We start from the raw sequence: 14,938 nt of genomic DNA, 5'->3' as shown, positions 1-14,938 counted from the left end.
TATCTTCTGTGTAACAATGATATGAACACCTTATCTATATTAGAGGCATAGACGCTGGGCCCTCAGGCGTCAAAATGTGCCCAGGCCCTTTTCAGATCCCAGTCCAGCCCTGTTGACATGTACAGGTATGTTATTGAAAGCCAACCATTTACTAGAAACATGCACATATTTACTGGAAACAAACAAACAAACACACATGCAAGCACATACTCAACTGCGACATACATCAATAATATGCTGAAACAAAATGTTTTTAGGAAGGAAAAAACACTTTGTTTCAGCATATTATTGATGTACATATATCTCATAATTATTATGAAGTTTTATTAACAAGGTGCAGCGCGCAGGGGCGGTACCCATGGGCAATTGCCCCGTGCGGCACCATCACGAAAGCCTGCCCCCCATGATGTCGCAAAAATCAGCAATTAGCACTATTAACGTGTTATTTCTACTGCTACTGCTATATTAGCTTTTTTATCAGCTGTCATAAGACGTTTTTTTCCACAGATTGTGCAGTTTTTCCCTGTGTTGTATGATGTATTTTTTGTGTTACCTCTGTAACTATGTAATGTAATGTAAAGTTAATGGCCACCCCATCAGCCGAGAAAACCACACTGTAAAGGGAGATGGCATTCAGTGACAGCACATCCACAAACACACAGATGGTGCCAAGAGATATCCTGCCCATCAGGTTTGGCATTGATGTTCTTCTAAAGCCAACCATTTACTAGAAACATGCACACATAATTCTGTGTCATGTGACCTAGCTCTACCTCAACTGATATACCTTTCACCTACAATTGTTTGGCATGCCCTGATGAAGACATTGGGTCGAAAGACGTATTCATGTAGCCATTGTTCAATAAAGGCTTTTTAGCTTTAGTAAGGAGTGCCTCAAATAGTGTTTTTTATCTTTTCACGGAAGTTTGGAAGCCCAAGAGTTTTTTTATGAGCATCCTTTTCTACTAATTGTATACAGGACACAGTGAAGCAGCCTTTTGTCTTTTTGTTACATGCACACATCAATTGGAAACAAAAACCCATGCACAAAGACAGACATAACAACTGGGAACACCCTTCCTAAAAATACATTCAGTGTCAGCACATTTACGCCCTGAAACTTCCTGGTAGACTGGCCTCAAAAAACAGCATTTGTTGGTGTAGAACATCCTCCGTTTTTCTACAATATTATGATTAGCGCAGTCCACTGCAGTGCTGGGAGTAACGGAGTTAGAGTATAACACTGTTACTAACGGAGCCTCATGTTGAGTAACAGAATAATTACTTAATTACTTTATCCATAACTGTAACGCCGTTGCCGTTACTCGGGAGATAACGTTGTGCACTACAATTTTATGAATTGCAGCGCCAGTGTGCACTGGCAGCTGACAAAATCAAGGAGCAAATGGCAATGTCGCATCAATATATACCAAGCCAGCTTTTAACACATTGACTACCAAACCATGGGAAACCAGTTTTTACTTCCCATGTGTTGGCTCCCAGTGTGGATTCTGAATCTACACATTCTAATGCACATTCTGTGTGATTTTCGTAATTATGGGATGAACAGAACTCACATAGATCATGAAAACACCTACAGTCAAAACTCCTACAAAGTCATGATTTGGATATTATATCTATGCAACTGATTCACGATGCAGTTTTTTTGAGTGTTATTACAGCAAATGGAATCATGCACACTTCCTGGTCACGTCACATCAAGACGTCTGAGTCATCAAAACATACCTAGCGTCCTGTCAGGGCTTTGCTAGCTCATAGGCCTACAGAAGGATAAGGAGGTTTGCTGTCATCAAATTAGGTATGGAAATTGAAGTTTGGAATGAAAAAAACAGCACAACACAGCAGCAGAAACTATTGTTGGTGAGTGTAATTCGGCACATCTACTTTATGCTATTGAATGACTGACATGCCCATCAGCATCAGGATACACTAGTAACTAGCTCTTCCAGTGATAATATCAGCAGCAAACAGAAGTGATCCAGGTGTTTTTTCATGAAAATAGTTAACTTGGAAGCGATTTTCTTCTCTTTGGAGTGTGAAAATATATTTAGATCCTCAATTTAAACTCGGAGATTCAAAGAGCGCATCCGTGACAAAAAAAAGCCTTTTTCTCCGGTTCGAATGGGGGAAAGTGCCATTTTTCGCTAAAGTAGCTGCCCCTTAAAGTTGAATAACTTTGGAATGGAAGAACATAAAAACGTGCCGTAAAAACCTGTAGAAAGCTGAGTTTCTCAGCTTTTGAACAAGCCCTAACGTGTCTGTAGGTGTAAGACAAAATATTCGGTGGCTGTTCGAAAATGACAACAAAATTATGAAACTGGCTGGGAGTCTTGGGCTAACATTTCAAAAAACGCCTGGTAGTCAATATGTTAATATGCTCACATTCACCCTTTGCATGCATGAGAACAAAATAGCTGAACGTGACTTGCTAAAAAGTGGTAAGTGGGCGGAGTGTCGGCTATCTTGCTCCCACGCACGTAAATACAAGTCATTCTACACACAGAGCAGGGAGCGCATAAAGTAGCCTACAGAAGATACAACGGTAGTAAAGCCGCAAGGTTGCATGTTCTAACGGTAAATACCGGAATCATTTCTAGACTAATACAAGAATTCCAAAAAGAGACTTATTTAAGGAGTTCAAGGTATTTGAGAGACAAAGTCGGCATATAGTCCTACTTTGTCAATTTTGGTGTGCAGAATTCAAATCTGCGATATGCCCAGCTCCATCTGACCTCTGTTGACCCCAAGAGGTCATCTAACTTGAACTAAGGGGCTTGATTTTGATGGAGCAGTGCTGCTTTTGCCATGCAACATGTTCAGGGTGGAAATCAAAAAAGAAAACATCACATAATACAAGTCTCATTGGCATTTTTAAAAAGAAGACTTCATGGAGAATGAAGAAAAAAATAAAATAAAAATCTGTGGACAATCCCACAAGGGGTTCTGGAGCTCTGAAAATGACACCCAAAATGATTTGTCAGACTTGTGAGGTCTTCTGGTCAAACACTGATGGGGTTTCCTTTCTATTTATAGCTTTTTATGAGAGTGCCCCTACTTGTCTCTACAAGGGGAAAAAATCAAGAGGCTATGTTGGGCACAAACATAGCCTAAACAGAGCACAGCCAAAAACTCCAGTACAATTTGTATCATCTTTGAGGGAATGCTATGACGATGCAGGATCATACAGACCAAAACGGACAGATTAGCAACAAATTATTCCTATTTATGTACCAGCATGCCAAAATTGAGCGTCCTACATGGTTTAGTTATTGAGCTACGGGCTTGTGAACTTTGACAAAAAAAGACTGTGAACAAAATGGGCACCCCCCTCCCCCAGTAAAATTGGCTGTAACACGGAGAGTGTACATCTTTCATTCAAATAAATTTACAGTGTTTCTCTTAAGTACCACGGGTACACTTGGTAATATTTTCAGAATTTTTTGAGACCTAAGTGCACAGGCTCTTGTTGATTTGGCGTGGAATAACCACCACTGTTTGAATCCTGTGTGTGTGTGTGTGTGTGTGTGTGTGTGTGTGTGTGTGTGTGTGTTTGAGCATCCGCCGTGATGCTCTCCGGTTTGTCCCCCTTGGTGCTGTGTAGTTTATGTGAGACCACTGTTTGAATCCTGTGTGTGTGTGTGTGTGTGTGTGTGTGCGTACGTGCGTGCGTGCGAGTGTGTGTGTGTGTGTGTGTGTGAGAGAGATCTAATAGCATTTTCTCTGCGGAAATGCAGTATGTTAAAATATGTAGGTCTACCTTATGTTAAGAAAGCTGCTATGACATATGAAACTTGTCGGTAGGCGTATTTGGCAATTATTTATTTGAAAATCTGATATTGAAAAAGTTACTGCCTCACCAGCCATAAATCCCACCGCACGTCACTGCTGTGGTCTATACAGTATTTTAAACCCAATGTGGCCTTGGGCCAAAATAAATGCCCTACCCTTGCCTTAAAGCATCCTGCCAAACATGTTTTACTGTACACCAAGCACAAGGAGGGCTAGTTAAATCTATAGTGTTAAGTACTTCCACTGTAACATACATCCATATCACTGTACAAAAAATAATAATAATATAAACATAATTTGAGGACAACTTGTGGTGCTATTTCTAAGGGTATTTTCAAACCTCAGTCCTCTTTCCATGCACCAAAAAGTGAACCAGCAGCAAAATTACCTAGATCTGTGTTTGTTAATAATTACAAAGGAACCGGCTGCTCTTTCTGGTCCTGTTAGACTTTTACGCTGTGTAAGTCCTCTTTTTGATCACATCCGGTCCTCTTTTCCGAGGGGTCTGGGTACGCTTTGGAGCATTATGTGTGCAGAAAATGCTGAGTCACAGGTCTGAGTTTACTTATATGGCTGAAAGGGATAACAGTGTGAAAATAGCCTAATTCTCAGTGTCCTTCGACTGATCCACGTGGTCGTTGGCAAGGTTAAGGATCTGTGTCATAGCAGACAGCAGCAGCACGTCGGTGTCATTATCCAGATCAATCTCCTCGTGGTAGTTCTTCACCGGGAAGATGAAGTTCATGGGGACTCCCAAATTATTGCTGCAGTGTCCCATCAAAACACACACACACACACAAGAAACATTGTTGCACTTTTCAATCTACACACACACACAAAAAACATTGCTGAGGTTCTCAATCTAAATACACACACAAGAAACATTACTACAGTTTTCAATCGAAACACACACATACGAGACATTGCTGCATTTTTCAATCTAAGGGTATTTTAGTCCCCTTTAAGTGAACCAAACTCAGTCCTCTTTAAGGGTGTTTTCACACCTAAGTGAACCAAACTCTGTCCTCTCTAACATGGACGGCCGTGCCAGGGGGGCCGTGGCCCGGGTAACTTTTTGAAAAATAAATGAATGAAGGCCTTCAAAAAAAAAATCCAAGTCAAAACCCGTGGACAACATCAAACTTATACACAACCCATGCTGTAATAATGTAATAAAGCATTTTCCTAAACCAATATTTCCTTAACCAATATTAATATTTGACTGCGTGAATGTTGCAAAATCCGGAGTTCTAATCTCAGCAACAGCGCAGCGCTGAAAATCGCGCGGAAGAAGTAGGCTAGAGGTTGAGTAAGTCATGGTCTCACCAAACCGTCCAAAACGGAGTTATTCATTTCGCTGAGCAGACAGCGTATAGCAAACATTGCCATTCATTCATCTGAAAGCGCGGGTAGGCTCGCTTGTGCTTTCACCGACATCGATCAGCAGAGAATGGCGCGTCAGTGCTCCCCGCGAATGTAGAGTACACACGAAAGTTTTTTTTATTGACAATCACCGCTGGCAAGTAGGCCTACAGTGTCGCCGCCAACAAAAAAGAACACACAGCAAGAAATACTGCCAACCATTATCCATCGAAAGAAACACTTGGATTTGGTTATTTTCGTTTTTTTGGCTGTTTGGACTAGCCTAAGTAAAATCATCCTGGCAAACTGATGTATCCGCGCTCTCTCTCTCTCGTGCACGCGCCAAGCTCCGATACAACAGCAAACATAGCCTATTCCTATGCACTCCTCTGACCAAGCACCACAGAAGGTTCACTTCTTTGTGTTCAGTGTTTCTCATAGTGCTTAAGTAGCTACTGGTACAAGCAAACCGACCGTTTTTCAGTTGCGTTTCCACCGACCTGCTTGAACATTTTATTCTGCACTGTTCTGTGATGATGTATGCGTGTCCGTAGCTATACCGCGCATAGCCTCGGCTATGCATCTTGTCCGACCTACAATTTTGGTGACACTGACCTCCTCTTGTGATTGTGACCTGAGGTGGCGTAAGATTTAATGTGAAAATGCAGTAAAATGCATGAAATTGCATCTAAGAAATGCAAATTTTCTTGGGGGAGGACCTCCAAACCCCCCGTCCTAAAATGATCCTTAAGTGAACTCAGAGTAGTGACTCCGCATTTTTGCCTCTTATGTGAATGCTCCAAAACGTACCCAGAACCCTCTGGAGTGAACCGCACTGAAACCTTTGTTGACGTGGTCTCAGTACGGTTTACTTAAGAGTCCTGACAGGTTACACCTGTGACTAGGTGTAATCACTTAAGGAGGGCTCCTAAGGAGGACGGAGTGTGATAAAAAAAAAAAGAAGAGTGACACACCATAAAAGCCTAACAGGACCAAAAAGATCAGCTGTCGGTTCGCTTTTTGGTCCACTTAAAGAGGACTGAGTTTGGTTCACTTAAAGGGGACCAGGTGGGAAAACCCTACTAGTCATAAGTCTAACTTGTCAGGACTAATAAGCAAACCATCCAGAGTCCACATGAATACAGATCTTAGAACAGTTCACATCCAAGTGGTCTAGGTACCCTTTCGTTCACATATATGCAGAAAATGCTGAGTCACAGGTCTGAGTTCGCTTGAAAGGCTGAAAGTGATCAAGTGTGAAAACACCCTAAGTGGCCCAAAAAGTGAACCGACAGACACAAGAAACTTTTCAATCTCAATGCACATATTGATACTGCTCTGCACAATGATTCAGATCTGAAAGACAGCATGGTAGCTGCCCTAAGCTAGGGAGCCTGAGTGAGGGAGCCAATCACAGAGGTAGGATGGGGGGAAAGGGTTGACAAATGGAAGCTTGCAGTTTGTTTGCATAGGTTCAACTGACACAATAGGCTGTGGGCTACGGTTGCATATATGCAAAATGATGCATTTGTAACACCCAATAAACAGCCGAATGATACATTTTGTAACCAATAAACGGCCACATCTTTCTACGAGAAATTGCACAGTAGGTAGAGATAGTCTGGTGATAACCAGTTTATTGTTGTTTTTGTTGTTATTGGTGGTGGTGGTGTGTGTGTGTGTGTGTGTGTGTGTGTGTGTGTGTGTGTGTGTGTGTGTGTGTGTGTGTGTGTGTGTGTGTGTGTGTGTGTGTGTGTGTGTGTGTGTGTGTGTGTCACCCACCTTTGTACGCATCTTACTGCTCTTGTAAATTTGCTGAAGGTCACATTTTACGTGTGGACATGCCTGATCGACTTTCGTCATGACAACAATTTGTGGAATCCCTGTAAAAAAAAAAAAAAAAGAATAATTTCATTATACATGTTACATTACATTAAACTTAGCTGACCCTTTAATCCAAAATGATTTACAGTTATTTTAAGTACAGGATATATGATAATATATGAGCTTTATCAAATGCCTGTTACAGTACAAATTCACCATTTATAATAGAAGTGTGATGTGCACTTTACTACATATATACAGTATAACAGAGGGACCATTGGATTAATGTCATGCAGGTGTCGATTTTACCCCGAGGGGCGTAATTGCGCATTTCGGTTATTTCATTTTTTTTAAAAAAAAGCTTTTTCTTTTTTTAACATCCGGGCCGGATGGAACCCTCTGGCGGGCCAGATGCGGCTGCCTCTGCTCTAGTGCTTTCTGTGTTATGTATGTTTAGTTTATTGGACATTGGAGACTGGTCAAACAGAATTTCAAACTTCTGTGCCGTAGGATTCTATTTATATCGTGACATATCACTTGCCTGTCTTGCTGGCGTGGACCCTGATTTCTCGTAGCTTGCGGATTAAGTCTTCATCTTCCTCTGTGATATGTTGGCCATTGCTGCACCACAGAAGATTGTCAGCTGGGATTACAAATGCCAGGCAATGGATTCTGTCGGCCAGCCCAGCCTGGCTATTGTAGCCCGGATCATTATCTTCACACGGGCCAGTGGGAATGAACTGTAAAGGGAGTATAGACACAACCATATAATACTGGCCTTACCCATTCTGTGTGTGTGTGTGTGTGTGTCTGTGTTTGTGTTTACCCTGTATCCTTCTTTGATGTGCCCCTCCATGACGCTCATGATGTCATCAGGCTGTACTCCTTCCCCCTCGCCCCTCTCCAGTCCCATCACGTCACACATGACGAAGGGCAGGAACGAGCCGTACTGCCCATCTCGAATCTGGTGTGTTCCCAACTGCAGATCACAGAATGACTTTAATGTGTGTGTGTGTGTGTGTGTGTGTGTGTGTGTGTGTGTGTGTGTGTGTGTGTGTGTGTGTGTGTGTGTGTGTGTGTGTGTGTGTGTGTGTGTGTGTGTGTGTGTGTGTGTGTGTGTGTTCCTCACATGGAGAGGGACAGGAATGACCTGTACTGACCATCTTGAATCTGCGTTCTCAACTTCAAACCATACATACATTTTATTACAGGCTCTAGGCACAATACAAGGACATGGAAAATGGAATCGTTTGTGCTTCGTTTGTGCACATTCGTGCAGGCAGAATTAACGTTTGTGCACAAACCGTTTTTATGCTATTTAACTTTTAGTTAAAGGTAAAGTGTGTAAGATTTTTAGTTGTTTATTTCCAGAATTCATGCCACCCATTTTTACCTTTTTCATGAATACTGACCACCAGCATCAAATTCTAAGTATTCATTATGACATGAAAAGGGGGATCTTCCCCATGGTCCGCCATTTTTGATTTCCAGAATAGCCATTTTTAGCTGCAAAAATGACTGTACTTGGGCCATTTTAGAAATGTTTGTTTATTATTTAGTAAACTCTCATGAGCTTTTAATGAGCAGCGTAGTTGCAGTACATTTTTTGACCATTTCCTGCATATTGTACCGTTAAACCTATTGTCCTACTTTTAATTAAAAGTTGAATAACATAAAAACAGTTTGTGCACAAATTAAAATTTTTCCTGCACAAACGTGCACAAATGTGCACAAACAAAGCACAAATGATTCCAACCATTTTCGAGTCATTTGGATGTTGAGGGGGTGCTGAGTTAGCCTGCCTCTCACGCAGACCCTTTGTGCATTGCCACTCAACTTCATGAGCTCACACAGGGGTCTGGAAATCTTAGACGAGCCCGAATGGAATCTGAAATTTCACAGTCTGTCCCATCAGAATCGCGGAGCGGGATCGCGGTGCGGGGTACATACAAGTCAGTGGTTGAAGTAGTACGTGATTTTAAAGGGACACTGTGTGAGATTTTTAGTTGTTTATTTCCAGAATTTATGCTGCCCATTCACTAATGTGACCTTTTATATGAATATTTACCACTAGCATAAAATTCTAAGTATTCATTATGACTGGAAAAATTGCACTTTTCATGCATGAAAAGGGGGATCTTCTCCATGGGCCGCCATTTTGAATTTCCAAAAATAGCCATTTTTAGCTGCAAAAATGACTGTACTTGGATCATACTAGAAAATATTTGTTTACTTTCATGTAAAGATCAAATTTGGCAATAGACAGCCCAATTTCAATAAGCAGCATAGTTGCAGTACCTTTTTTGACCATTTCCTGCACAGTGTCCCTTTAAAAAAGCCATGTAAATTCTCCGGTCCGTGTACCATTCGTTCTTTTGTTTTTTGATTCAGAACCAGATAACAAAAAATCGGCTGGTTATTTCATTATTAGTGATAAACGAAAAAAATAATTTTGATCTGTATTTCCAAATTTTATTTTCTACTTCATTTCAAAATAACGCCAATGAAAAAAAGGTTGACGTGCTATTTTTAATTTTTGATATTTTCATCTCTCGGCCGTATGTGCCCCGGAAGTTATAGCCTACAAGCCGACCTCGATTAAATAGGTTAAAATCATAACTAAATCCATACTGGATGTTGTCAGAAGAGGTGTTTTGAAACATATATGTGAAATTCACAGTCTAAAACAAATCCAAACTGCAATATTTTTATGAAAATGTATCAGTTGAAAGCTTTCATGTCCGTCTACATGGCCTGACGCGCCACTGTCTGTCCGCCGCCTTGCCTGCATGGACGGGCGCCCTCTGTCCATGGTGCTGAAATCGCGGCACCAAAGATTCTTTTAATTCTAACGTCTCTGGCGGCACTACTCTTATGTGTGAAGCACGTTACAGTTTCATGAGTGGATACGTACAGACAGTCTACAAAAGACCAAACAATACAACCAAACAATACTGTTGTACCCTTTGCCGACATAAGGCTCTCACATGCACGTCACAAAACAATAATCCACGCGGCGGGACTATTTTGATTATATTCCTTCCAAAAAATGTCAAAATGACACAAAAATCAGTAATTTGCATTGTCCGTAATTATACCAAACTAAAACAAAAGTATACACGTAGAAGATAGTCCACGTTACAAAACTTCAACAAAAATGCGAGCCATATCACAAGGCCATCCAAAATGCTGGTTTACAGTAAAATAAATTGAGGCAATTACCACAAAAACAATAGCATCAGTTTTACTCTGGAAATGAAATATGAGCTAAAACTTCACCCCCTATCATCAGTACAATAGGTAACATTTTTGAGTAGCTCTAGGTGCGATCATTCTCTCTGGCATTTGCAGCTGGTGCAGCCCTTGTATTGCACTGCGAGCTGTCCACGTGTGTGGTGCTAGGTGAATGTGCACTGGCAGCACTCATCGTTGAGTTTGGGAGATGTCTTTAGTGGGAGTATTTGAATGTGTAAAAACACGTTGAACACAGTGGCAATGGCCATTTTCAGTAAGCTTGGGGAAGTATAGCCTCTCGCCCTACTATTTGTAAGCCCATGCGTCTTGTTTCACCGTTGTACTTGCATCAGCACATTACACTTGCCAAAATAACGTTGATGTGGTGCTGACATTTTACGGAAGCCTAATATCTCAACAAAATTGGGGGTAAATTGAATTAAATTAAAGTCTCTCAACATGGCTTGCCATTCCATGAGGGATAAGGAGAATGCAGCTCACACAGGCGGTGCGTTCCTTTATGCCTGCTGTGTTAAGTGCTGCGCGCATGCATTGTGTGGGTTTAGACAAATGACAGTGATAAACATATCCAGGTCAAAATTACTAACAGGAAAAGAGGGACAATGACAAAGGGAATGAATTTGCCAGGAAGACCACCATGAATTTGGCAAACTAGAGACTGTCTAGGGTTCATGACAAAAGAATGCTTGGCATTAGATCTGATGGCTATGGGGAAAACGTCAGAGGGCAATTCTTTCCAAGAGTCCAACAACAACACAATATCAAAATATCATGGTGGACGCGACCACCTGCCACCAGTGTTAATTTTGACAGGAATTTTTAATTTAGTTTTAGTTTTAGTCTCTTGACGAAAATGTAATTTTAGTTTTAGTCACAATTTAGTCATCTAAATCATTTTTGTTTTAGTCTAGTTTTAGTCGACTAAAATTCATAAAATTTTAGTCGACGAAATCTAAATTAATTTTAGTCGACTAAAATAGGCTATTACATTATTTCCTCTTGTCTTCATTTCTCTATAAAATTGTCAAACTAAAATAGGGCCTACCATTTGGGGAAATCAATGATTAAAATAACATATTGTAGGCTAATAAGAAAATATTGTAAAAAAAACTGCCAGAGCGTCTTATAAGCCAGTGCGTCCAATGTGTAAAAAAATCATGGCCGCGACACTCATAAATCTCTGTCGATATTTTAGAACGACTTCGGGGGAAAACGGGACTGCACGTTATGAAAAAATAGCCTACTTGTGGGTATACCAGTAATCAAGAGCGTCGCGGGGTACAGTAGGTGCATGCAGGCAAGGACGCCTGGAGCCGTACGGCCGTACGCACTGTGGGTACCTTCACCAGTGGAGGAAGTTTTTTTTTTTTTTTAAATAAATATTACGCCTATTGTGTCTTCTATGAATGTTGTGACAATGCAACATATTATATGAGAAGAAGCAGCATGAAGCAAATTAAAGAGCAGAGACTCCATTGGGCACCATTAATTTACAAAGGCAGATAGCCTGCTTTTTGCTTCTGTGCGTAAAACTCGCGCGCTCCTGAAAAAAAGATACAGTAACAAGTTCTAGTTCCATCAGCGGAATTCTAACTTGAGCGGCTACCTCCAGTCAGACATAGCCCGCAAATTTAAGTCTAGTAGTTCTAGTTAGCAAAGACAGCTCTCCATTTCCCACTTGGAATAACACATAGCCTATGTCGTGGCGTCGCTGATGGCAGAACAGTCAAATAACCGAAGTTAATGTCTTGAAAGTGACAAGTTTCAATCGTAGCCAAAATCCAGTTGTCATGTGGGCTAGGAAGAAGGCATCGGATGGTAGCAGTACAGGTAGGCTAAGCTGTTTCATTCATCACTGAGCCCGCCGCGGCAAATATTATAGGGTACTTTGCTTCTGGTGTCATATTTCCTAAAGTATTTTGGTTACCGTTCTGTGTATTGTGGCTTTCTACAGAGACGGTTTTATGAGAGGTACGGAACTTTGCTTTGTAGCATACTAGGTTCGGACGGCAGCACTGACAGCTGGTTAGCTGGTTATGTGTGCTACGCAAATACATTATGTTCAGGAAAGCATTAGTTCTAAAGCAATTCTGCATGTTTTGATGACATGCAGTTTGGGTGTTTTCTAATGCTTATTGCGCACGTTTTCCTGTTTGCTGACATGAACAGCATTCTGCGATTTGTGTGCGAGTGCTTCAGTGGTTCTCTTGTGCTCTGTCTCTATTGCGCATTTGTTATCAGCCTGGACTAGCATTCAGTGCATTCCCCGGTGTTTTAACAGGCTGATGTAGTCGCTTTCTGCCTTTTCTTGCACACCGTGCCCGGGCTTTTTATGGTCCCAGCTCAGCCATTGTGACGTGAACTTCATTCATCACCTCTGCGCCAACTTCCTACCCGAAAAGTATAGCGCTTGAAAAGTTATCCAATGATATGGCGTCTGCCATTACCTACTTGTTTCATCCCCAATCCTTTGCGATCGGCACTAAAGTGATTCTTATCAGAAGGCTTTTACCTACGCATAGACCCTTAAATTAGCCTACAAACATTAGCGAACATTGAAAAAAGATCAAACAACGACCGTCGGGTAGCAGGTTCATGAAAGCGCAGGGAGTGGAGAAGTTCCACAAAAATGCAGAGAAAGATGTTTGCTACTGTGCGACAGCACCACCACCTATTTCATGACTGCTTAAACTTCTTCCTCATGGATAAATGGGCAACAATATTTTTTTCCAGCCAGGATTGCACTGAAAAGTAGGCTACTGCTGTTAAAAAAGGGTCACGGCCACTGCCTGTCACTGTGCCTGCTGCGTGTGTGTGTGTGAGGGAGGGGAGGAGGGAGGAGACGCGAAGCAGATGAGGGTCGCGCCTTGCGAAATAGCAGGCAATTATTTTCCAATGTTTCAGTGACATATTAACAAAAATGCTTCCTATTGGTTTTCGTCTCGGGTGGTATTGTAGTCACATTTTTATTTTTTTGACGAAAATATTAATCAATATCGTTATATTTTTCGTACAAACGCATGCTGTTTTTTTCGTCATCGTTGTATTGTCGTCAGGGGAAAAACAATCGTTACGAATATTTATGACGAAAATATTTCGTCACGAAATTAACACTGCCTGCCACGAAAAGTCAGCTCCATTCGGTTCCTAGAAAACAGATGCCTTAAAAAATAATAATAATCCAGATCCCATTCGGCTACTATAGGCTATCTCCACATTGTTCAATAAGACAGCTTTGCTGATAATCCTAGCTAATAGCTGTAGTAAGCCCACAAGACACCAAAACAGTGTTCGGTGGTCGTTGTCTATTTCAAAACTGTTAATAAAACCTGGGGTCTTCGGGTAGCCTAGGCCTACAACATTTAAAACTATGTCAGTCGTGCGCGCTGTCAAATGAGAGCCACGAGAAACACGGTGGGGCGCAACATCGTCCTGTGTTTCGCAACATCGCCAACGGCAGGGGCAAACGCTAGTACTTCCGGGGCACATCAGGCTGAGAGATGAAAATATCAAAAATTAAAAATAGCACGTTGGGCTTTTTTCATTGCCGTTATTTTGAAATGAAGTAGAAAATAAAATTTGGAAATACAGATCAAAATTTGTTTTTTCGTTTGTCACTAAAACGAAATAATGAAATAACCAGCCGTTTTTTTTTCGTTTTTTGTTATTTGGTTATGAATCGAAAAACAAAAGAACGAATGGTACACGGACCTTCTCCAATCAGGTTCGAGCTGATTTGAACACACCCACGCCTTTCCAAAGCTAAGCAATTGACAATGTTTCACAACCATCGCGTGAGAACCAGATTAGTGCTGAGTGACCTACTTTCAAAAAATGTAAAGTTAAATAACATAAAAACGGTTTGTGCACAATCGTTAATTTCGTCTGCACAACGTTCACACACGATTCCAGTCATTTGGATGTTGAGGGGGTGCTAAGTGACCTACTTTCAAAAAATGTAAAGTTAAATAACATAAAAACGGTTTGTGCACAAATGCTCATTTTGCCTACAACGATGCACAAGCATATCTGTGCATTACAGTGCATTCGGAAAGTATTCACAGCGCTTCACTTTTTCTTTATTTTATTACGTTACAGCCTTATTCCAAATTGTATGAAATGTATCCCTGTCCTCAAAATGTAACATAAATACCCCATTATGACCATGTGAAAAAAAAGAGTTCTTGAGAGTTTTTGAAAATGTATTAAAATTAAAAAGTAAAGAAATCATATTTACATAAGTATTCACAGCCTTTGCTTAATACTAAGCAGAACCACCTTTGGCAGTAGCTACATTCATTTTTTTTTTCATTTTCTCATCTGTGTGTGTTTCAACCTTTCTTTACATTGAAATTTTACATTTTGAGTCTGGCTAAAATAGAAGGGTGTGAGTTTTGAATGAAATCCTATGGAGAGTATCATGATCTACTTCTGTAGTCACAGTGCATGTTGACATGCATGCTTCTTTAGGTGTAATTTTAGAATTCACATTCATACATCCCCAAACCATATCAGTCCCACTAACAGATGATGCATTTTTGGAAAACTGACTTGTTTACCACCACACTTAACACCATGTAAAGCAAATTTGTTTATCTTGGTCTCAAGAGAGATGAACAGACCAAGGATATGGATCACTGGAACCATGTTGTGTGGTCTGATGAGACCAAGATTAACAAATTTGCTT

The 14,938-nt window shown here is 40.9% G+C and overlaps 1 protein-coding gene across 1 annotated transcript in view; it reads right to left on the bottom strand.

Moving 5' to 3' along the window:
• Positions 1-4,400: 4,400 nt before the first annotated feature.
• The window catches only part of LOC134442504 (interferon-induced protein 44-like), a 16,967-nt gene continuing 6,429 nt past the window's right edge, over positions 4,401-14,938 (bottom strand). The window contains exons 5-8 of the mRNA XM_063192646.1: positions 7,823-7,975; positions 7,538-7,736; positions 6,955-7,055; positions 4,401-4,633 (exon numbers count right to left, since the gene is read on the bottom strand). Of these exons, the coding sequence (XP_063048716.1) occupies positions 4,412-4,633; positions 6,955-7,055; positions 7,538-7,736; positions 7,823-7,975 (675 nt within the window). The 3' untranslated portion in view covers positions 4,401-4,411. The remainder of the gene's footprint in view (positions 4,634-6,954; positions 7,056-7,537; positions 7,737-7,822; positions 7,976-14,938) is intronic.

The sequence above is a fragment of the Engraulis encrasicolus genome, unplaced genomic scaffold (genome assembly GCF_034702125.1).
Source record: "Engraulis encrasicolus isolate BLACKSEA-1 unplaced genomic scaffold, IST_EnEncr_1.0 scaffold_174_np1212, whole genome shotgun sequence".
Lineage (NCBI taxonomy): Eukaryota > Metazoa > Chordata > Actinopteri > Clupeiformes > Engraulidae > Engraulis > Engraulis encrasicolus.
This window is presented reverse-complemented; position numbering and strand designations above follow the sequence as displayed.